This window comes from Paramisgurnus dabryanus, chromosome 20 (assembly GCF_030506205.2).
Source record: "Paramisgurnus dabryanus chromosome 20, PD_genome_1.1, whole genome shotgun sequence".
NCBI classification, from domain to species: Eukaryota; Metazoa; Chordata; class Actinopteri; order Cypriniformes; family Cobitidae; genus Paramisgurnus; species Paramisgurnus dabryanus.
In genome coordinates, this window is record NC_133356.1 from 23,404,065 (window position 1) to 23,428,911 (window position 24,847).

The 24,847-nt window shown below is 36.9% G+C and overlaps 2 protein-coding genes across 4 annotated transcripts in view; both read right to left on the minus strand.

Annotated features, from left to right (window-relative positions):
- Positions 1–425: 425 nt before the first annotated feature.
- eif4e1c (eukaryotic translation initiation factor 4E family member 1c) lies at positions 426–15,203 on the minus strand. Of its 2 annotated transcripts, none has more exons than XM_065297160.1 (7): positions 15,124–15,203; positions 13,960–14,051; positions 2,270–2,365; positions 2,083–2,146; positions 1,881–1,994; positions 1,671–1,810; positions 426–1,549 (listed from the first exon to the last, which is right to left on the minus strand). In XM_065297160.1, exons 1-7 carry the CDS (start codon positions 15,139–15,141, stop codon positions 1,435–1,437), a joined length of 639 nt encoding a protein of 212 aa, XP_065153232.1. In that variant the 5' UTR covers positions 15,142–15,203; the 3' UTR covers positions 426–1,434. The 2 variants fall into 2 exon arrangements, with proteins under 2 accessions (XP_065153232.1, XP_065153231.1); XM_065297159.1 differs by having other exon boundaries at positions 15,073–15,151.
- Positions 15,204–18,295: 3,092 nt separating this feature from the next.
- The window catches only part of tet1 (tet methylcytosine dioxygenase 1), a 55,526-nt gene continuing 48,974 nt past the window's right edge, over positions 18,296–24,847 (minus strand). For both annotated transcript variants that reach the window (XM_065297161.2, XM_065297163.2), the window contains one exon: positions 18,296–24,691. In XM_065297161.2, the coding sequence (XP_065153233.1) occupies positions 23,721–24,691 (971 nt within the window). In that variant the 3' untranslated portion in view covers positions 18,296–23,720. The remainder of the gene's footprint in view (positions 24,692–24,847) is intronic.

Sequence of the window (24,847 nt, forward strand, 5' to 3'; positions counted from 1 at the left end):
TACATTTTCTAGCAGGTGTTACAACAAACCCTCTGTTTGATACAATCAACCCCACCTATGGGGCATGTTGTAACGTTTACACACCTGTCACTTTCTGTGTAATTGTACGATAACGGTAGGTCCCACAAACAAACTTTAAGTGTTCATATAGCAGAGATGTGTATTGATTGTGAAAAAAAAAAGATTAATCTAACTTAAATATTTTTTTAATGATAGAGCCAAAACCAAAAAGCGTTAAGTTGTGCCCTGCTCTCCCCTACTAAATTACTTTATCATTAGTGGTGCCTTAAGTAGTGCCTGAACTAAAATATGCTGGAATTGTGTAATTTATAAAAACATCAAATTGCATCAAAGCAATGTTTGTATTGATTTTTGTTTAAAAACTGAGTGAAATCAAGAACAAGAAAGAAAGAAAAGGCATCAAATGTTAATGCAAAGCACATAACCTTTACTTTGAAAGAAGGTAATATACATCCTGGAATTACAGATAATTAAGATGAGCAAAATAAATTCACAATGAATATCATCTCTTCTTTCATTGATCCAAAGACTGCAGCAAACTACAACATGTCTACAGTATTCATATGAGATGGAAAGGTGGTAGCAAACCTAAAAATCGTGTGTGTTCAGGCATTCATTGAATACACTGTAAAAAATAAAGCAGCGGTACACGTTCCTAAGAAAAAAATGAAAGAAAACAAGAAAAAAACTGAAGCTTGATTTTTACCAAGTAGTTCAACTGCAATGCAAATATCATAAATAGGTGAAGGGGGAGGGAAAAACACAGCTGTTCAAGATAGGTCTACAAGCAAGACTCAACAATTTCAGCATAGCTGAAACAATAAATGACCACCCCTCCAAATTTCCAACTTGGAGCGCGACCGAAAGTAATCCTTTTACAAACCTTTAAGATAGTCAGTCTGCAGGTGCCTCTGCATTTACTTCTCATGCCAAACACCTCCAACCAAAGCATGTTAAAACAGTTTGGGCCCTTAAAATTTCCATGTGGATGTAGTTGTCGATATTTTTTGTTAGTCTGATGGTGAGAAACACTTTTCAAAGCGTGACACATGAGCGAAAGAACCGATAAAGCAAAGAATGGTATTTCTTTCATCTAAGCCTTGCGACCTCTTCAGCTAGGCAAGTTTTGATTAGTCCTTTAAACTCTCCGATACTAAAATTATATCAGTAACATCTAGGTCAACTTGTAGAGATTTTGCTGATGCGGTGCTCGGGTCAAAACAATCAGACGTCTTCTGATCTACACCGTACAAGTGCCGATCGTATTCGTCTGGAGAGCACTACATTTTTACATATTTTACTTTTTTCTTTTCTTAAAAAGGAAGGACACTACAGTAGTGGACAACTCAAAAGTATTAATGTGATGCGAATTTGGAATTTTATAAACCTACAATGAGTTGAAATTAGTTTTCTTCAAACTGAATACATGTTTTTCGTCGTAGAGCCGCTTTTGCTAGAGGTGTCGTCGTGTGACTGATATCCAATGATGGTTTTGCCTGGGATACTCAAACGCTCTTTGTATTGTTGCCTAAATGGGAAAAACAACAAACGGCATTGTCACAATTACAGTATGGTACTTGTGTAAAACTAACTACAGTAATTCACTACATTTCACTTAAAAAAAAAAAAAAGAACAACAACTAACGTACCCTATCGTCATGATAGCGTCCCTGTTTTGGCAGTTGCCCGTCCAGATTGATATTTTATCTCCCTTGGGTCTGACGTTGACCACAGCTCCACACACATCTTCACTGGCTTCATCAAAGGATTCTCCGATTAAACACAACAGCTGCAAAACACATGCAAAGCCATTATGAATGTGCACATCAACAAAGTGAATCTATTACACACAAACTTACCGTCTCCATCCAGTAGCGGTCAAGATCATTGTGTCGTTGCTGTTTGCCGAGGGTCATTAACCACCGTCCACCAAGTTTATTCCTATCGTCCTCCCACATGGGTTTAATGCCATCCTGAGACACAGCCAGATCGTAAGTTAAATCTGCAGTCAATCATTCACACATTTCAGCCTGCTCATACAAACGCAGTCTGATCTCTTACCTTAAACAAGCAGTAGTCACAGCCAAATCCAAGCTTACTGGGCTGTTGTATGTGATTGTATAATCTGAGGAGGACACAGAAATACATTCGAGGATTATTATTGCCTCTCAAATTGTTGATGCAAAGTTTCTGCATTCAATTCAAGAGCAATACATCTGCTTCAAGGTCTAACAAAGAAAAAACTTACGCCCAGAAATCTTCAACTGTGTCAAACTTGGAGATGAGACGCAGATTTTCTGTCCAACTTTTGCTCTTGTCATTTTTGAAATACCACAGGGCCCATCTGCAGAGGAGAAAATTAGGACAGTATTATATTCATGTCAAACCTCATGTAGACGATGTGTTATATTGTCAATTTAAATGATCATAAAGGGGCTCTTTCATTCAAAACAGTAATTATTATTATATAATATTTTAGCAATATGAAAAGTAGCTATCATGACAGGCCTATTCCCATTGTCGTTAAATGCCCCAAAAATAAAGACGATAATCGATATTATTGTCTTTTTAAGATCATTTTGTGTCACTGATTATTAGGGATGCTCCGATCGATCGGCCCATAACGGCATTAAAGACTCTTAAGTATTAAGTATCAGTACGGACGTCAAACATCCTCTTTTTAGCGAATACCAGACTTTGCCATCATTTGTTCCTGCCTCGATAAAAATGCTAAAAACTCTACCAAAAATAATGCTCACACAACATATTAGAACATTGTGTATACGCACTTTACATTTTAGATTCATTAATGGATGTTTATTATTATTATTTATTTTTGGTTTTATTTTATTGTCTGTTCAGAAAAACACTGTAGCACCTTTGCCCAAGACAAATTTCCCTTCGAGGACAAATAAAGTTTAACCTAACCTAACCTAATTTGCCGATCTCATGAACCAATCTTTGTTTACTTTTGTCATCCTGAATGCGACTGCAATTAAAGAGCATTTTTATGCAGTGCAAGCATTTTTAAAACCCGTTGCTCATGTGCGACATGCAGATTTGGATTTCACTCTTTACCTTTACAGAAATGTATTTTCTATGAGGATGCGCTCTGGCCCTAACAGCACAACGCATCTTCACATCCCAAAGCACGACACCTCTTCACATTCACAAAGTGCAAGTATACCCCACTAGGGGTGGGCGGAAGGACCAAAAATCTATTTCACGGAATGAGTCATTTTATTTCACGGAACGGAATATTTCACGGTATACATGTTTTTCAGTTTATATTGTTTTTTGATGATAAAAATGTACAGAAACACACCACTCACTATAGCTTTTCACTGAATGCTCACCACAGTTTTAAAATATGAGCAATTTAAAGTTAATAATGTTAAAGTGAAAATGCCCAGAAGATAACAACAGATTAAGTCTTGATTAGACAGAATCTTGTTTTTAATTGAGTTATTAATTTTATAGACTATTGAAGCTATAGTATGGCTTCATTGTATTTTGTATTTATGCATACATTACATTAAACATATGCAATATGTAAATGACCAGGTATAAATATATGCAAAAACCTACAGACAGTATAAATACCTGTATATGAGAGACGAAGCTCTAGATATTATAAATGTGACAGGTGCTATGATGTGATGATCATAAAGTTTGTTTTAAGGTCTTGACGCCCTTTACTTTCAATTTTACCTTAACATTTGCATCTCTTTCTCGTCTTTCCGATCAAATATGTTTGTATAAGCAAATGGCGCGTCAAACTACATCGCTCAAGCAGCGCACATGTCACTGATATAAACGCGAGTTTTGTCTTAGCTTGCTTAAAGTTCAGAAAACTTTACAACTACTATCATTAGCCGTGTTTGCACTATCGGGCTTCAAGCGGGCGTGCCAGTGCCTGCCGAGGCCTGTGGCGTTTGCATTGTCACTTCCGGGGCATGATCATGCTTCACTGGTGCTTCGTTGGGGCTTAAGGCCCGGCTTTTCTGGCCCGCCGAATTCCTTGGGCCAGAGCGGGCTTCTCGGTGCTAGGGGAGTGGTAAAGGTCAAAGGCGGAGTTTATCTGAGTCTATGGCAACCATCTGTCTGCAGATTTAAAACTTTAAAAATAATCGGGATCACCAGTAATTTACTGTTTAACGGAAGATGCCTGCTATCTTTGTACTTCGGACTGAAGAAAATGATCTGCATATGTAAAAAACAAAAGACGCGTTACGACGCCGAACTCGCCATGCTAAGGACCCGGCGAACACCGCTACCGGTTCGGGAGAAGTTTATAAAGTTTCGGGCACAGAACAAAGTGTTTAAAGTGCAACAGTGCTGAGAAATTAAGGATGTGTGTTGGATCATCATTTCATCGTCCATGTATTAAAGAAGCGATCACTCGAGTCACGATCTACAGTCGGTGAGTTAATGCTACATAACGTTTGCATACAAAACACTTAAAATACGGTACAAATAACGACTGCATAAGTGTCTTACACGGGTGTTTGTTGTGTTTTTTGTGTTATATTGTCATCTCTGTTGAATTTTTTAGTCAGCCCTTAGAAAAAGTAACCATGGTTTTATTATATTAGTCATTGCGATGCTTTCTGGCATTTTGGAGATTAATTTGACTCTTATGAAGCAAACTTTATATGTCGGTATACTGTATGTGTATTTACAAACCCTTTATACAAAAAATCACATGTGCTGCTTTCTTTTGTGTCCGTTTTACAAGAAAATGCCCACGTAAAGCTTTCAGTTTGTCATCCAGGAGTTATTTTGTATATGAGAGATGACACAGCAACAAATGCAAGAGCAGGATATGAAACGAAGATGATGATGATGAGACGACACGAGCCATGGATCTTAAAATCCGTCCGGAGGAGATGTCTTTAAATACACCTGTTTGTGCACTAATATAAACTTAATGTAAATAAAGTACCGCGCTATTATTACTACGGCTGCTTGTCAGTTTATTGAAAATGATTGCTTAATAAGGATCACATCTGAAACACAGAAATGGTATGCAACAAAATGGTAAATATAACCATCATTAACTTAACCACTGTAACATAGCTTTTTAAATACTTGTGTATATTCAGAGTTGATTCTTAACGAGTACATTTTCTAATGATTTCTCAAACGTTTTGAGATGCAAGTAAAGTGATTTTCGTTCTTATTCAGCTATTCGAGGCAGTTCTTTATAGACAAAAGTATTTATTGATTGACACATTATTGAAATAGCTATTAGACAGTTACCTTGTTTCTCATGTGATGCTCAACTATTAACGTTTTCATGGTTAAAGATATCACACCTCTTATAATGTGCAAGTATGTTTACATCGCCATAGAACTATAATTACAAACTTAACGTTTTTATCTTTAAAACTATGACTCGTGATATTCTTTAAAATATTGTGTATATAGTATAATGGCACATTAGGTAGATGAACGCTTTATTTGTAATGATCCTACTTCATAAAGTTTACTATTGCTTATTGATCTGATATTGTCTCGTCGTGAGATCGCTCGTGTGCAGCCAACATAAACTTCAAGAGTAACACCGCGGATGGAGCAAACATCTCTATCTTCTCATCTTGGCTTTCACCGTGCAAACAGCCGCCTCAGTTATTTTCATTATGTTTGTTGTATGATGATGCGATCTCAATCCCGTCTCCTGTCAGATTGAAGTGACTTCCTCACTGTAAAACAGGCGGAGTTGTGTGACGTTACATCCAGGTAGGCGTATTAAGGGCGGGGTTTTCTGAAGCGCTGCGGCGCTATTGGTTTGACAATGCAAACGCGTCGTGATTTTGGCTACACACTGGAGGTCTGAGGCTATTGGCTCCGCGAGGACCGTTTGAAGCCCTGGCTCGCACAGGCCCGATAGTGCAACTGAGGCTAGTATGTGTGAGAAGAACTCTTTATTTGGCATCGCAGCTCCTTGCGCTTGCCTAAAGAGACCTCTGCACGCGAGAGACCGGCCGGCTGCTGCATGAGGAGATCCATACGGATCAAAAGCGTTTCGTCACGCTACTTTCAAAACTACATCCGAATCGATACAGAAGGCGCTGTATCGACGCACGCATTGTCAGGCGTTCATGACGGTGTATCGTCGTATCTAAATTTCTGACACTCATAGAAAACTATTGTAGGTTACCTTTGGACGCAAGACCGGGAAAATGGCTTTGAACCTCTTTCACTGTACGACATAGGACCACTGATGAAGAGCCATAATCATAGAAATTGCGACAATTGCCATCGTGAAACAACCTTTCATCTGGGACAGCCAAAAATTGTGCAGTGTATCCCAGGCTTTGGACAAATTAGGACATTTCTTGAGTTTTTACAAACAAACCTTACAAAAAAACATAACTGGTGTGTGCATCTTTTAAATTAAGGCAGCTTTAACTAGGATAAGCCCTGTCTGGTTACCCCAATGTTTCAGACGACCTTTAATTCGTACAAATCTTTTCATTGCCTCTGCTTTTGAACAAAGTAGACATGCTGGCTTATAATCCGTTTATTTCCTCATATCTTATCCACATCGGAAATGTGAGTTCTAGCTTTGAAACCAATTCCAGTCAGATTTATACTTTCAAACTGTGTGAATTCATCCGAAAAACACGCCTGTCACTGTTTGCTCTGAGAGTGTGTGCACTATAACACACAGAGATCATGTTCATTAATCATGCGATAATTAGAAGTAGTTTAGACGCACTATTTGAAAAAAGCCATGATTAATTTATTGCCCGAGCAGTCATTTTAAAGACTAAACAGATACTTCAGTCGAGGCGCCCCACTTTATGTAAAATGAAACTGTTTTCATTAGAGTCCTGTCATATCATTAGCCCATCTCGTGTAAGTGGTAAAATTCTATACATTGAAAGCAAGAATGAAACAAAGCAGCTGCACTAAACAGCAATAAAAACACCATTGTTATAAGGTACAAAAAGAGTCCTATTGTTTGTTAAACCAGCAGCGATTGGTGTGGATGTGACAGATTCACTCTGTGACTGATACTAAACCGTTATCTGTTGTATATTGTAGCTTATCCTGTGATGACCTTTAAACTTTAAGTTATTTATTACTGACTTGAAAGAACAGAAACCTAAAACTAATGCTCATGAAAATTTTTTCCTCACAGATCTGACAGACATACAGCCACAGGCAGTGAAAAGTCAGAAAGGACTGGAATGAAAGCGCTCAGCATGTGAGCTCAGCACTTCCTGTTCCCCTGCAGTATACTGGCTGATGGCCATGTCATCACTCATATGACTCTTGAGCATAAAATTATAACTTTACACAAGTTTTTATCAAAAACTGCTGTTGTAGATTTAATGAAATAAAATGAGGATAACTAGATTTATAAATGTTGAATTCTTGGTGTTGGTTAAAATAACAAATGTTTGGAATGAAAGGTAATTTTTGTTTTGAATATTTTAATAATTTTATTTGAGTAAATTCAACTTAAATGTATCATGTTTAATCCACTTACATTTTGTAAGAAGGAAGTTAACTTAATAAATTTGTGCTGAAACTACATAAATGATTTTGGTAGACATAACTAAAGCTAGGGCCACACTTCATTTTTAAAATCGTATCGAATTTGCAGAATGTGAGAGACCCCAAAAATGATGACTAAAAACACCATAACTCCTATAGTGTGTGGATTGCCACTATGTGGTCATGACAGCACACCACACCACACCCCTTCACAAACAACGTGAGCCTCGACAGAGAACACAAGATATTGCATAAATCTTGCAAGGTCTCTCGCGGTAAAACGTGACTTCACAGTAAACAAACATGACGGACGACGAGCATAACGTTATGTTTTTAATACTGTGGACTGCATTTTACATCTCTGATGTCTATCTCACTCTGGACTGGGCCTGCTGCTCTATGACTTCAGTTGTTATGGTTTTGATTGGGTATCGTTTCTTTTCAATCCACAACGTGCGTGTGCGTTTGTCCTTGGGGTCCCCCCACAACAGGATGTCTGATCGCAAATATTCAACATGTTGATTTGAATGTTGATTTGCGAACGGAGCGCCTCGAGCAGATTCATCTTTAGGTGTGTTCGAGTTCATGCTGTACTGCACAGATTTACCTGTTACAAAAACAGGAATTTATAATGTTTATTAACTGGAGGAACGGAAAGTTGGATTAAACATAAAAAGAATGTGATCGTTGTCATCAGAAAGGGCAAACAAATCACAAAAAGCTGTGTCATTATCAGAACTCAGTGCAGCCATTCGGGAGAAGATGCTACGGCTGAGCCAGCCGACTTTTGTAGAATCGCTCTCGCAGTACTTTAATGCCATACATCAGTCACATGCCATCAGCACCAGCTCAAGTTGGACAAAATGTCTAACCAGCATGCACTGCTTCAAGCCAGCTGCCGATCGGTCTGCGCAGCATCGCATGAAGTCGAACAAACCTATTATGTGTGTGGCGGCCTTAACCAGGCAGTGGATTTGTAGTTCCCAGCCTGCATTGCATGGGAATTTATTTGGAGAGTAAATTCTGAAATTAAATGCTATTTTAACTAGGGGTGTAACGGTTCTCGGTAAATAATCAAACCGTCCCGTTCTCCTCCCACAATTCTGCACGGACGTGCACAATGTTTGTTTCGACCACACATTTCTAATATAGTTTGGTAAAAAAACAACGTATAAAACCGCTAATACATGGTTCTGAATAAGCTCTGTGTGTCTTTACATGAGAGTACCTGTCCAATCAACTCATAGTATGCAAATCTGTTGGCAACCTCACAACTCCTCCTCACGTGTTGGTGTGTGTGTGTGTGTTGCGGACCGTTTAGCGGGGCAAGCGAAGGAGAAAAGCCGCTAATAGAGGAACCGCCAGCTTAATTTAAATCAATTGCAGCAACGATGCTCAAGAAAAGGTGGAAAAAAACTGTACAATTTGCTTGGTGTGAGTGCCGTAAGCTCAAGACAATAAATCTAATATGACGAATCGCTTGCGCCGTCATGACCAGGGTGTTGTTGATAGCATGAGATAACAGGTGAGACTGCCTTCTGTGTTTAAATGTTAACAAACTGATCTCCTTGCGAAAAAACTTGAAGATAGTGGCATAGAATATAAAAAGTAACCCAGTGTTCGAAGCTATTTTATGTTCATTTTGAAGTTACTGTATGTTAGGGCTGCACGATTCGTGCTAAAATGTGAATCACGATTTTTCTCCATGGGAATTGAGATCCCGATTTTCTCAAACAATTCTCATATAAAAAAAAACAATTATTGCACTCAAGTAACAAAAATGTGCTACGCCGGACTTTTGGTTATATTAAAGTGTCTTCAAAGTCTCTTTTCCTTATTTTAGAAGATGAGTAACTTAAAATGTGTTAGCTGTTAAACATAAACAATATTCTTTAGTTAATTGTAAATTGTTGTAATACTTTTATGACTTGCGAATGTAATGCTCAGTTAAGTTAAACCAGGCTCGATGACTTATGCAGCCTGCATGCGCGACCTACGGAGGCGGAAGCCTTCCGATTGAAAAACGGCCAGATGTAACTTATTTCCTTGCCTTTTTCCGGAACCAGTATTGTTACATCGTCACTCTCTCCATCGCCACCAGGGTTTTCCGCAATGGCGCACGTTTTTACTCTCATTTGTTTGAAAATTGCCGCTCCAAATCCATCAAGTAACAGGGTTCTTGCAGGTTTCAGCAAGTTAAATTTAAGACCTTTTTAAGACCTTTTAAGACCATTATGAGTAAAATTTAAGACCAACACGACACATTACTAGAAGCATTCTAATGATCTCAAAAATTCTCAAAACGTTCTATTTTTATTGATTCAGTTATAGAAAAATATAAAAATGAACGCAGTTTTAAAATAGATAATCAAAATACATGGAAATACATTATGCTTAACTTTATTAGACCGCGAGTGTTGGCGCCGACAAATTTTACCCATAGCCCTTTAGGAAGAGACTTCTGACAATGGAAGCCCAAAAATGGCTGACAGTGAGCCATTGAAATACATTGAGTTAGAGGCAAAGAGCTGTGATTTTTCTTAATTAAGAGTCAAGAAATGCATTGATTTACAATATTTATACATCACACTAAAATGTGTAAGTAGTATTTTTATAAAATTCTATCAACAATGTTTTTTGACAAATAAAATCCACTAATATTAGATCAGTTAGGATGGTCAGCTGCTGGTTTGTGCCTAGTTTTACACTGCCTCATACAACTTTAAAGCTTTAAAATGCATCACACTCTGTAGTACGTAAGCTTATAGGGGAGGTTTACCAGACAGGGATTAGACTAGTTTTAAGAGCTTTCCAAACTTGAAAACAATTTGCACTGACATATCTTAAAATACATCAAAATGCACACAAGTAATGGTTTTAGTAAGGCATGTTTATTAAAACTAGTTATATGTCATAATTAAACTAAGGCCTAGTCCTGGTTTAAGCTAATCCCTGCCCGGGAAACCACCCCATAATGTTTAATGTACAACTGACTGTGTGCTGGGTATATATCTTGTGCCTGTTTATAAATATACAAAGAACAAAAGATCACTTTCAATTATTATTAATCCCTAAAAGCATTAATATATGCATTTTATTAATACAAGTTATTAATAAATTAATGTATTGCATTTAATTGGAAACAGAATCACAGAGCCAAAAAAACACTCCACCCATACGTTTTATGCATAAATATGCAATATATACTGCCATCAGGTTTAATAGCCTCTCTAATTACACACTAACGGATTAATCTGCATTAAGAAAATGAAATTTACCATTAAAAGGCTGTTTGATATGTGTTGCTTACGTTATCCACTAAGACCTCCGAAGGGTCGCATTTCTAAGATGGATACGTCATAAAGACTGTCTTATTTCAGAATATTAACTTTGAAATTAACTTTAAAATATTGATTATTATTCTTAGTTAATCGTTAATTGTTGTAATATGCTTATGACTTGCGAATGTAATGCTCAGTTAACTTAAATAAACCAGGCGATGCCGTATGCAGCAGCCTGCCTATGCGAAAGGGCTCTGATTCTACCGCTGTTCATTTAACCGTAACTCCTGAAGCATTTGCGCCATCAAAAAGTTTGAATTGTTCCTAAAAGAAGACAATTGCACTTTTTTGAAATATATGGTTTATTACGGTACTTTCTTGGTTTCCGTCTGCCAATCGCTGCTGTTTGTGGAGAGCTGAAGGGAAAGCGTGTTAGGTTCGAGTGCATTGCAGCAGAGAGCAATATTAAAGTCTAAAATATAAAACTGTGTAACACTAAAGTTGACACGCTGTTGGCGGCTCGTGACTCGACGGCCCGACTGTTTAAGTTGATTTTCAACAAAGCAGCATTGATTTTTCTTCGCTTCTGTGTCCTCTATGTTTCAGAACCTGGCAAATGCTCAGGTAAGCCACGGGCTTATAAATTACCCCGAAAAATATTTTTGCGTATACAAAACTAAATTTAAGGATTGTTTTTGCCAAACCCACAGTATACAGTCAGATCACAACACCTGAAATATAGCTTATGGCGAGATTTGCGTGGATTATGACAAAGTGCGGAACATTTCTTTTTAGAGACCCACCATCATACACTTTCTGCCTCCGCCACTGATTAAGTTAGTTCTTCAGCGTTTTAAATTACTATTTTATATTCTGCGGACAACGCTTTTCGGGAATGAACAGAGGTAAGAAATTTAAGACTTGGGTAAATTAAATTTAAGACCTGGGATAAAAATCTGGGTGTTTTTAAGACTTTTTAAGGCCTTAAATTTAACATTCTGAATTTAAGACTTTTTAAGACTTTTTAAGACCCCGTGGGAACCCTGAAGTAAATCGATGTGTTTAGGTTTGTCGCTTTGTTCCACGTCATGCAAGTGACAGCCAAACACCGCAAATGAGGAGACGAGGAGATAGAAACGATCGGGTCTGATTGGGGAATGAATAGGGTTTGGTTTTACACTGCGGGAGTGTAAGCAAGTTTAACTGACATAACATCTGGATTGTTGTAATGTAATACGTGAAGGCAGTATCTGAATACAGGGAAATACTTTACATGCAAGAGAATCGCCGTCATTTACAAAGAGGATTGTGTGTATTAGGGGTGGCATGGTCCATGAAAAAAAACCGAACCGTTCGGTTCGCTTGTCTCGGTTCGGAGCGCGTGTTTGCCGCACGGTTCAAAGGTTCATGGCATGCGCAATGTAGTCTCATGCCCTGTATGTGACCTCAGATAGCGTGTTTCCCTTCTGCGCGAAAGAAGAGGTGACTGGTTTGGAGTATAAGTAACTGCAGGTTATGTTACGTGTAGAAATGGCAAGTGGGAGAGAAAAGGAAGTCTGCCCGCATTTGGAGCGTCGTATAAGTTTGCTGCGTGGAAACATATTTTTATTTCATGTTACCTATGATGACAGCGGAAATAAAACAATAGATTGAACTGCAGTCTATGGTTTGAATGTGTTCGAACAGCCACAGGAGACCGGCTTCTCTCCGACCATTTATCTAATCTGAGGTACTGAACACAATGTTTTACGTCTTTTCGTATTCAGCGCTATTTTTAGCCTTTCATTGATAAAATTAAAGCGGCTGATTTCCGCGTAGTTTCATTTTGCTAGCGTGGTTTGCAGAAGTGGTCAAAAGTGGACAAAAGAGACTGATTTAAATATTACAGGTGTAAACGTTGTGTTTCTCTCTCGTCCACATATTCTCTCTGCAGTATTTAAGCAGCCTCTCAGTGATAAATCTAAGAGCTACACTGAAGTTGGCATTTTAATAAATACAAGTTATCTTTGTGTGCTAAAAATGCACATAAAGTTCATGTAGATGGCAATACACATTCTCTTTTTTGCCAAATAAATGAAAAGCATGTTGAAATCATCAATGTCTTCCTTCTTCCTCTATCAAAATCTCATCTGGCTTTCCTCAGGGATGGTCCCAATAATGTGCTTAAAGTCAAATTCAGTTTGTGCATGATCACATGATATAACTTTTTTTTAATACTGTATCCTAAATTATGGATAATTAATACATTAATAAGATAATACATTTCTGGAGTGTTAAAAATTTAAAGAAAAAATAACAACAAGAACCATACTGAACCAAGAACCGTGACCATAGAACCGTGATACGAACCGAACCGAGGGTTTTGTGAACCGTGCCACCCCTAGTGTGTATGTATGAATCGAGATCGTGATTCTTTTTCGATCTTGCAGCCCTACTGTATGTTGGTACATGTAGTATAATAATGCAAGTGCTCTTAAGTGAAAATGTTGATTTTGGCAGAGGTTAAAAATGAATTAGGATTTTATTTTTGTAAAGAAGCCTGTTGTGACCAAAGTGTCCGGTGTTTGTAACCCAATAAAAATTTTTTTTTTTTGAATTTGACAGTAGCCTTTTTGTCCCTGTAAACATACACACACACCAAAACGTACCGTACCGTGAGCCTAAAACTGCGACCCACACCAAACCGTGAGTAATTTGAACCGCTGCACCCTTAATTTTTACAGTTTTTCACTAAAAAGAAAGACTTGTTAGAGTTTATTGTTAATTTATCTCTGAGATTTCGAAGAGTTTCTGTTTCTTTTGTGGTTACCATTGTTCAGAAGAGTGGTGCTTGTGTTTAGACTCAAAGTTTATCTATGGTATTAAGATGCGTTTTTGTCGATCAGATGTGAAATGTTTTGAGGTCGTCCATTATCGACTACATTCATAGGGAGTCATGCACTTCTGAACCCAGTTGCAAGATAGCAATAGACTTTGGTGTGGGCCCATTCCTGGGTTGCACCTTATAACTTCCTGAAATTGAAGGAAGGTCAACAAACGACCAAGTCTGCTTATAACTAAACTAATCCTAAATAATCTCAGCTGTACTCAGTAGAGGTAAGTTTATACATGTGTTTGGGAGCAAAGTACTGAAGTTAAATTCTATTACCTGTTTTGCAAAGGATGCTTGATATACTGTTCAGGGTTTGCCACAGCAGGTGTAGGACTATCAGCACAGACTTCTTCAATTTCAGTTCCTCGCTGCATGAATGAAAAACAGAGCTTTCATTAAAAGACAATCATGATCCTTTACTACATGCACAAACAAATATACAGTGATCAATTAATTTAACAAATCATGATTTTCCTCAGCTGGATAATCTTAAACTGACCCCATAGGACGTCGTGTGCAAGTGCACCTGCTCAGTTGGTAGAGCACTGTGTTAGCAGATTGAAGGTTTGATTATACATTTATAAAAAAAATTATACTTTTAAACACAAAAAAAACTTTGGATAAGTGTCAGCCAAACGAATAAATGCAAATGTCTTCAGGGAAAGCCATCAAAAAGCTTTATTAGGGGTAAAGTATGTTGCGAAAATGCTGGCATTTAGATCCTCAGATACAGTCCCCATTATATGTTTAGATTATATAATCAGTCTATATAAACTAATGATCCCATGACCATGTATTGTACTTGTACTACAGATTATACACAAGTTAACGTTAGTACTGAGTCAGAAAAATTAATGTAACGTTACAGTTCAATTTTAAGTCATACACCCTCTACTGTCCACTATGCTATACGCCTCTCACAACACATCTACACTTTTAACGATCAAAAATTTTGGTTATATTTATAAATTTCAAGATGTAATGCACTTTCTTCACATTCAATTTTAACAACGAGCTATTAAATCGATTCATCTGCCACGGCTGAGCACGCTAGCGGGAGCTGCTAGTATCACAGTTAGCCATGAACACACGTGTCCAGATGTCTGAAGATTTGATTCCATCCCGTCTCGCTGACAGAGAACCCAACACAGTTCGCTTCAAAAGCGCTACGGGATTAATTCAGTGATCTGAATCCGTCCGTTAACGAGTGTGTGAAACGGGTATTAGTCGCGGTCTGGACCCTCCCTGTCTCTCAAGTCACCAGCAACACAAGTGCCACCCCGAAACCTGACTGAACGCCACAGTCCCGATGTTCACGACCTCCAGCTTTCATTAGTAAATTTCACTGTCCGGATAAGCCCCACAGACAACACAGCAGGCACAGTTTACCATTTCTGGTCGCGATGAAGTTGTAAATGAAAGAAACCCGCTCACTCTTACCGGCTCCGAAGTCGCCATCTTGCCTGTAAAAATTCTTCTGACCGTTCGACGCTACTGCGTCACGCGCGCGCTCGATAATCTACGGCGACCAGTGGGGTTCAATCATTTAACGCGCGATTCTGAATCGCTTTTGAGTACTGCGGCGGTACCATGGAACATACATAAATATATATTTTATAAATTTGTATATAAATATAATGATGATGTATTACTGAATCGCGAATGTGTATCGTATTTTCAACTTATTATGGGTATATTTAAGCAAAAACTTAAACCAGGGGTTCTTAACCTTTATCACTTCAAGCCTTCAAGGCCCCTCAAAACAATATTTGAAGCCCTCCCACATCACAATTTCTAGCAAATAAAATATAATACTAGAGCTTGACATAACTTGACAGATGTGTATTTTTTTTTTCAAAAATAATGAAACTTTAAGAAATACCAAGTTTTAGTTGTTTTAGCTTATTTTAATGCTTGTTTTGTCTTCATTTGAATAATATTACACTCTTAGAAAGGTTGTTTTTGTGTTTTATAACACAAGTTGTGTTAAAAGTAACACAAAATGTGTTGTTTCAATAATTACACAAAGATGGGTGGATTCTGGGACAACACGTGTTGTTTTTAACACATTCGTTCTAAGAGTGTAAGCCATCCTGAGGCCTTCTTGAAAGTTTGTTGAGGCCCCCCTTTGGGCCCCGGCCCCCGGTTGAGAAACACTGGCTTAAACCCACATTAAAAATACTGTAGGTCTATACTTTAGTACTATAGTAGATAGATTGCAGTATACTGTAGTATATTATTAGATTATACATTATTATATATTCTAGTAGGTCTAATAACTTCACTATGTTAATGTATTTTACAGTATTATTTAGCAACTACTGTAGTAAACAATGTAGTATACTTCAAAGTTTACTTTAATATTGTATATGCTGTATTTTTCAGCAGTTCTAGTGCAATAAAACGAAATAACAATTTCAAATTAAATAGCCGTGGTTTTATTATAGTAAAAATATAGTAAACATGTTTTTTGTGTGTATTGATTACCACTTATTTTCCATAGTTTTTCTACAAATATTATTGTTATAATTAGGTTCCATAGTTAAAGTAAGTTTCTGTAGTTAATTTTCATAGGTGTTGTTTCAGATTCCAAACGGAATGTGATCCCAAATCCCAATTACAACTCTAATTCCACCAGACACTAGATGTCGCTATAATTAGTGAATTATCAAAGACCTCCACAGACAACATCTTGTCTGTGTAAAGAGTCAGATAATGCCAGAAGTCAAACGGTCACACAGTTTACCATATTCTAAAACAAAATTAATCTCATTCAAATATTATTAATAAACAGAATTAACTTAAACAACATATAAGCTATGGTTGTTTGTCCATAGGCGCAAATTTGGCATTAATACATTACCACATTGTAAAAACTATGGTGAATCCTAAAACTATCAGCTTGAGCCTCTAGAGTTTCATAACTCAACATTCATTTAAATGAAACCCCATTCTGCAAATAAAAAAGCCATACAATGTAAGCCACATGTAACTGTACTGTGCATTTTATTTTCTAAAAGAAAAATCCCAAAAGCTGGTGCTTTTTTCATTTCAAGTCACACAAAGAATGAATACATTAAGTTTTAAAGTCATGATCTCGTTTGCTTTAAAAAAAAAAAAAGAGGTGTAAAATTATAAAACATAGCTTACATTCATACTTAAAGCTGAAGTGTGTAAATTTTTTATAGTTATTAAGAAGCCTAGGCGATCTGTTGGCTGAATTCAACACTGTGGCTTAGTGCTGCTATGAGTACATTGACCTGTTTTTTTGAGCATCCCAACCAGCCCAACAAAGCAACATTGGGTTTTAGGGTAAGTTTGCGACATGCTTATATATTTGTCCAACCAATTGCAGGTGGGTTAAGTGTTTGTACAAATATTTCAGTTTGGTGACTTTCGGTGTAGAGATTACATACTTCAGCTTTATAACCTTACACCTTAGACATTCACCTTATATAGAATATAATGCCAAACTCTTTATATAAAGGAACAGGAGATAAGGGAAACAGATTTTTTGTTTAAAAACAAAAAAACTAAACAAAAAAAACTAAACAAAAGTAAATGTACATTTTTTTGTGAGTATTGGAAGACACTGTGAGAAAGCTTGTTCAAAATTACAATAGAGTACAGCGACTACCTGAGAAAGAGGAAAACCAAAGACTACCACAAGAATAGAGAGAAACATGCAGAATATTTCTAGTCAGGTGAATATATCATGTGAAAAAGGAATTTTTAGAATGTTGCTTTTCAACAACTCAAATGAACTTATGTAAGAGATTTATATAAGTTATATGTTAAAGAGCCATTCAGCTTTTAGTCAAAACTTGGTATTTGAACAGTGTAAGAACAGTAGTTTCAACTTATGACCAAAACACAGACTGTGGTTTCAGTAAAAATGACACAATAATATATAATACATATATAATACATAATATGAATACAACAATGTTGCAACATGTATGACTTTGTGTCATTTTTACTGAAACCACAGTCTGTGTTTTGGGATATAGTTCAATATAAGAATACAACACCACAATATTTGTATTCCAATAGTATAGTTCAATTGATTGAGCATTGCACTGAACTGCAAAAGTTGTAGGCTTGATTCACAGGGAACACAAAATAAAAACTGAATTCGTCTGCACTGTTGCTTTGGATAAAATGGGTGTCAATGACAAAACAAGTTTTTTATTTTAACTTTTATAAATTAATGTAATGCATATTTTTGAGTCAGGAGAAAAAGTTTAATTTTTTGACAATTTAAGTACATTTTAATAATATTTTTCAAGTTTTAATAAGTTTTAATGCAATCACTGTGTCATGCTGATTGTTTGTTTAGTGGCATGTAAAATTATAATTCTGAAAATAGTTTTAAAATATAGCAACTTTAACATAAAATTTGATAACTATAAATTTAAGAACAATAATAAAAAAAGTATAATAACAATTATAACCAACCTTAGCTTGCATTTAAAACTAAAAATAGTAGCTAAATTATTATCTTATTAAAATTATTTCGCTTAATTTTTTTTATTTGTTAGGGGCTTTTAAAGCAGTGACTTTACTTTTTTGTTGCACCTCCTGACCACTGCAATGAATTTACATTTAACACACCTCTACATGGATGCTGGTAGCTTTTGCCTGTGATGTCAAGTTCATAAATATCCTTTTTTTTTATATAATTAAAATGTTTGATTAAATAGCATTTTTCTAGTTTTGCATTGGTTGTACCACCTGACACAGAACGTGTACCAGCCCACACATTACATTAAAGTAGCTATTTTTTTGTATTTGAGACTAAATCTACAAACTTTCATTCAGCTATAAAGACCTTTTGTGGTTCACTGGGTGATAACATGATTACTGTTTATATTTGTTACTTCTTATTAAAAGGTGAATAAAATGATTGCGGTTGTACTACCTTGACATTTGAGAACACCCAAATTGTTGGACAAACGTTTTTCAATTATCTTAACATACCAACAACTATTGATATTGGTAAAATTGGTTTATAGTAGTGATGCACCGATGTATCGGCCGCCGATATTTATCGTCCGATTTTTGATGAGTTTGAAACCATCGGCATATCGGCAATAGGACGAGAAAGGCCGATACCGATTGTTTATTAATTAACTGCATAAAGAAATCCATTATATGTAAAAAATGAGTTAATAAAATAAATGCTGAATAGCAAAAACCACCTTTGAAGGTTGTCATGCTGTCTTATTAGATTTGTTTTAGCTTAATTTGTGCCTCTCTTATTATGTTGGTCAGTTGAATGTTAATTAGATCCAATCCATATTCAGTAAAAATAATTTGATGCAGAAATAAACTAGCTTATAGACCAACTGTATATACAAGTGTTTAATATCGGTATCGGCCAGAAGTTGTCTGTTTAAATCTGTATCGTTATCGGCCTAAAAAAATCCTATCGGTGCATCCCTAGTTTATAGGAAAGTTTCGAACATAAAATGCCAAAGTATTTTTTTTAATTTTTAAAAATGTAAACACAATTTTTAATAGTTGTCTCAAACTGTTAATTTGTATAGATAGTTTGAGCAAAAATGTGCATTTATTTTTTAAAAATAAGAAAATTTAAACTAAATTAAACTAAATGGGTTTTATAGAATAAAGTGAGACATGTCATACATGTATCAAATAATTTTTTACAGTACATAATGCCCTCAGACACAAAAATATGCATGTCATGTCATTGACCCGTTTGCAAAATGAATATGAGTAAATATAAAAGAGGACCACAATGGATGTCTGATGTTCATTACTTTGTATTGTAAACTTTTTTAAAGCACACAACCAAAATTCTATGACTCTGTTACTTATATTGTAAAACAAAATGAAGAAAATCTTTTCAAATGATGTACTTATAAACTGAAAATAACAAAACAAAACAAAAACAACAAACATTCTCGGGGTAATGAATAGCAGATTAGCCTTCCAGATTGGCCTACAAACAAATAATCAGATTTAAACAAATAATTTTGAACAGTGACAGTACAAAACAAATTCATGGAAAACAATATCTTAAAACAATGCATAAAACGTGCGATCTTTGAAACAAATTGCATTGGTAATTCTCTAGTAAAAGTTCAATGGACCCACCAGATAGTAATATTCAATTTTAATCAATTACAATGTGGAGGTCATAGTATTATTTGTGGTGCACAGTTAACAACCACCATCTGATAATGTGTAAGATAAGTAAAACATTCCCCAAATAGCACATAATTCAAACTAGTGTAGCACCTACGTGAGATTTGTCAATGCATGCTTATCCGGTACTATGCACAAGCACCACTTATGAGAGTTGAAACAATCACCCTGAGCTATATTAACACTCAGGGCTACATAATAATCCGGTTTTGTTACACATTATGGTTTTACACAAAACAATAGTTTTGTTGTTCAGAAAAAGTAACGTGCATTTACCCATGCCACTCTGTGACTTCAAGTTGCCCAAAACATAATGTAGGTTCACATTGGGTTATCATAGAGCTTATCTACCTCTGCAACTAGAGTACTAACTGATGTGTTCAATTTCTCACAACTTATATGAAAAGATGTTGTTTCAAGTGCCTATACGGACAGCATTTTGAGTGTACAATGGTTTTAAACACTGACGTACACTCTTTAGCACCTTAAAGAAGAGTTGAAAAAAATGATGTTCACTTTAAACCAAATTTATACTGTAAACCTCAAGTTTTACTTAAGCCAATAGGTTCATTAGACCTATAAATAAAGTAATTGAGTATCATAGTTGACCTTTTCGTTCAATGCACCCAAATAAAAGTTTGTATAAAAATGTAATTTTTCCTTAAATAAAAATGCATTGTGCAGCAATACAAATACATGAAATGAGATCTCAGGTTTCAAGAGATCTTTATAAAAGCACCAGTGAAATACATACAGTAAAAATGTTTTAGCACACAACTTGATAAAATATTTGTCATTATGCATAAAATAATTATGCTGTTTTCAAGTCAACTTTTTGGGCATAATTGGGACCAAATATGTGACCCAGTCTGTGAAAACCCAGCTGAAGTATTTTAAAGGAAAACACCACCGTTTTTCAATATTTTCCTATGTTCTTACCTCAACTTAAACAAATGAATACATACCTATTTTTATTCAATGCGTGCACTTAATCTTTTTACAGCGCGTCGTGAATGTGTTAGCATTTAGCCTAGCTCCATTCATTCCTTAGGATCCAAACATGGATGAATTTAGAAGCCACATGTTTTCCCTATTTAAAGACTGTTACATGAGTAGTTACACAAGTGAGTATGGGCGCACAAAATTTTTTAAGCAGATTAAAAAAGAGATCTATATTGTATGGCGGAAGTGCACTTAGTTTGCAGCACTTTGACCTCGGCCGCAGTAATATTGTAGAAGTTTGAGCGAAGGGAGAGTAGTAAGGAGTAATGATGTTAGTGCACGGCGAGGTCAAAGGCCTGCAAACTAAGTTTGGATCCTAATGGCGCATTCCCACCAGCCACGGTAGAGGCGACAAAAACGTGCTTTTTGCATAGTGGGACGCTTGAACATTTGAGTTCACTCGCTTCATTCGCGCGTGAAAGCAGCGCATTAAATTCTAGTCATTCGAGACATTTATGCTAAAATTTGCGTCATGGGAGGGGCTTCTGCGACTCCGCTGAGACTCTGCTACTCTACTCGTTTCCTGTAATCATGTAACTACTACAGCAAGGTCCAGGGGTGCGTTTCCCAAACAACGACGTAACTCGTTGCTGAACGACCATAGTACGATGCCTCTCTGGAGAAACAAACTACCTTGTCACGACTGTTTCCCGAAAGCATAGTAACTTTGTCGCACATTCGTCGTTTGAACGATGTTGGTTTAACAACATAGTTGATGATGTCACATGGGAGGTGAAGTACTAATTAATCTGCGCAAATCAATTTAATGTCAGATTATTGCTGTAAATAACATATATTGCATCGGAAGACGTTGTTATCGTGATTTAGTTATCTATTGTTTATTTTCAAGATATTTAATTCACGCGCAAGTTCCCTCTTACTTCACTCCTCCCAGGGATTCCCCAGGGTCTTAAAGCTCGTAGACAGCGCATATGCGCAATTTTCAAATGCAGCGCTTTCATTCTGTTTACAAATTTAAAGACGTAAAATAAAATTTGTATATATTTCGAATGATGGATATAGACTGTACTACATGTTTTTTGCTTATTTTGTTCAAAAGCATGATCAACGTAAGTCTACATATGATAATAACAAGGAACGATGCTTCTAACGACAGGTCAAGAGCTGTCGTTCCAAAGACACAAGTTAGCGATGCAGTTTGCGAATGTTCGTTTGAACGATGGTTTCGGGAAACACCAAATCGATGTTAGTAACGATGGAACTTACGATTTTCATTGGCTAACAAAGCTTTTGGGAAACGCACCCCTGATTGGTTCAGAAGTTCAGATTTTTCAACTCGCGCGATTCCAATGGCAACGCTCAATTAGGCATCCTGCGGCGTGGTACCTGCGGTAAGCCGCAGGATTCCTAATCGCATCTTTGCATTGACTTAACATGTAAATCACTCGTGCTTGCCGCCTCTACCGCATTTGGTGTGAACCCTGCATAACAAATGAATGGGGCTAGGCTGAATGCTAACACATTCACGATGTACAAAGATTAAGTGCACGCATTTAATAAAGATAGGTATATGAAGAGTTTCGTTGCAAAACGAGATAACTCCGTATTTAAAATTTTTGTCAAAACATGTTTATTATTATGTTATCATGTTATTATTTTGTTTTATGGTGCTACTTAGCTGTATTTTTAAGTTATGAAGGTTTAAATCAAAACAAAACAACTGCAGTTGAATTGATATTAAATGCACAACCAAAAAACGAGATTCCTGGAAAGAAAACGGAGTTATCTCGTTTTGCAACGAAACTCTTCATATATTAATTAGTCTAAATTGAGGTAAGAACATAGTAAAATATTAAAAACCGGTGGTGTTTTCCTTCAAGTGATTTACTGTTTTCTACATAAAATCATCCTACATAATGTGAAGAACATATAACCTTGATATCTTTAATATTGACTGAGTAAGACTGAAATGAATTTGAAATCAATAATGCTCCTAATCTGTAATAAATAGATTATGAGACTTTAGCCTGGACTTCACAGACATGGTAACATATTATATCTTTTACATTTGTTTAAATATTTGACATGTTGTCGAAATGCAGCACAAAACCCTCTATGATTATTGCTCACATATGCAAAGTTTCACAATCATAACTGAGTTGCAGACAAAAAAAACAAACAAACTTTGTAGACACTTGATGATGAAAACCAAACAGGCCTATCGGAAACTTTAAAGACCAATTTGCTTTGAAGATACAAAGTGCTTTTATGAAGGATGTGTAGTACTTGAAACTAGGCTACATGTTTCACAATGTGAAAACAATGTACCTTCCTTACTCAGAAAAATCTTAAGACAGCCAAAGCTAACTGTAATTTAAATACATGACCAAAAACCTAATGTAAAATGTTCTCAAAATGACCAATGTATTTTTACTTTAATCCTACTGCTAAAATGGCACCATAAAGTAGCATCTACTAGAGCACCCGAGGCTGAAATAAGAAAACTGAATTCACATTTGACAATGTCAATTCGGAGTGTTTACTACACACGTCATTTAAAGGATGACATAATCCTATTGCAGTAAACAGGCTTGGACCAGAAATTAAATTACAAAATAGTTTTGAAACTGTTCAGAATAAATAATCACATCTTCTATGCGCTAATTTCATCTATACGTATAAAACCAGCTTTATAACATCTGTTCCGAGCACCATCTTTTAAAACAATAAAAAACAGACGTACACGCCAAAACTCACAGTTAAAAACCCACAAACGGTCGTCGATTTCATTGTAAAAGTCCACATAAAGAGCACAACTCAAAGAGGGCACACACATATAAAAAGAAGTGATAGGATGAGAACTAGCTGAGGTAAGGCATTAGCTAAAAAAGCATGTAAAAATGTCACGTCCAGCGGTTGTAAGGCCCAGTGACGTGTGTGAGGGAATACGGGGCTGACGTTATGACCCCGTCCCGTGTAGCAGTAAGCGACTGACGGGTGGGGACATGAAGCTTGTGTCTCTGATTCTGATAAGCCTCATACTCGTCTTCACTCTCTGTACTGGAATCCTTTGAAGTTTTATGAAGTCCCACAAGCTCCGCCTCCTTCTCCCTGGCCTTTTCGGCCATTTTAGCTTCCCACTGTTGCAGGCCGTGGCCTGGTGCATTTAGGCTCTTGTGCTGGTAAAAGACCAAGGAGATGCGGGTGGGGTGCGTACGGTCGGGTCGTAGGATCGGCGTGGTCGCGTGCAGCTCTCGTCGAGCGCATTCGATTAGGACCGAACCGTGGGACGGAGCCACCGCGACGCCGCCTATATTACCGTCAAGGAAATTGTGCTCGCTGTCTGACCACACCTCCTCCGCTTTAACGTCTTCTGGGGTAACAGGTGGGTTGTGGTGATCATCAAGGCCTGGCTGAGCTCTAGGGGTACAGTTCAAACGACTGTGAAGACCTTCAGCCATCGGTGGGGAGCGCAATGTCGGAGCCGCCCCACCCTGGAAGCACCGCGTCTCCTCGGGTTCGCATTTGAACGAGGGGGAGGGATTTTGGGAATTCGAATTTATAAAAAGCTGGTTTCTGAATGGTTTCTGCTCAGAAGCATCTTCAGAGATCTGCCTGATGGTCTCCAGTCCTGGACTATTGCTTCCAAAAGAAACATGCTGGGTTTCACAAAACGCGGAGTAAGGTGAGGAGGACTGTGTGGTTATAACACCATTGGAGGTCACAGGAGGTGTGGGGCACGAGCTTCTCTGGGTGTATGGACTAGAAGAGTGAAAGTCGGGAAACTGGCTTCCTATTTCATGAACCCTAGGCAATTGAATGGTGGAACGTAGATTTTGAGTTTCCTTTTCCAAACCTGGTGAATGTTTGACACCTGTGGAGAGAAAAATAATGAGAATAACTCAACAATATATAAAAAAATTAACTAAAGTATCTGTTCACCAAATAATTACGCACACCAGCTACAACAAATGTTTCAATTGCCGTCTCACTGAATGCTGTGCCAGAGGTAAGGTTCAGCACATACTGT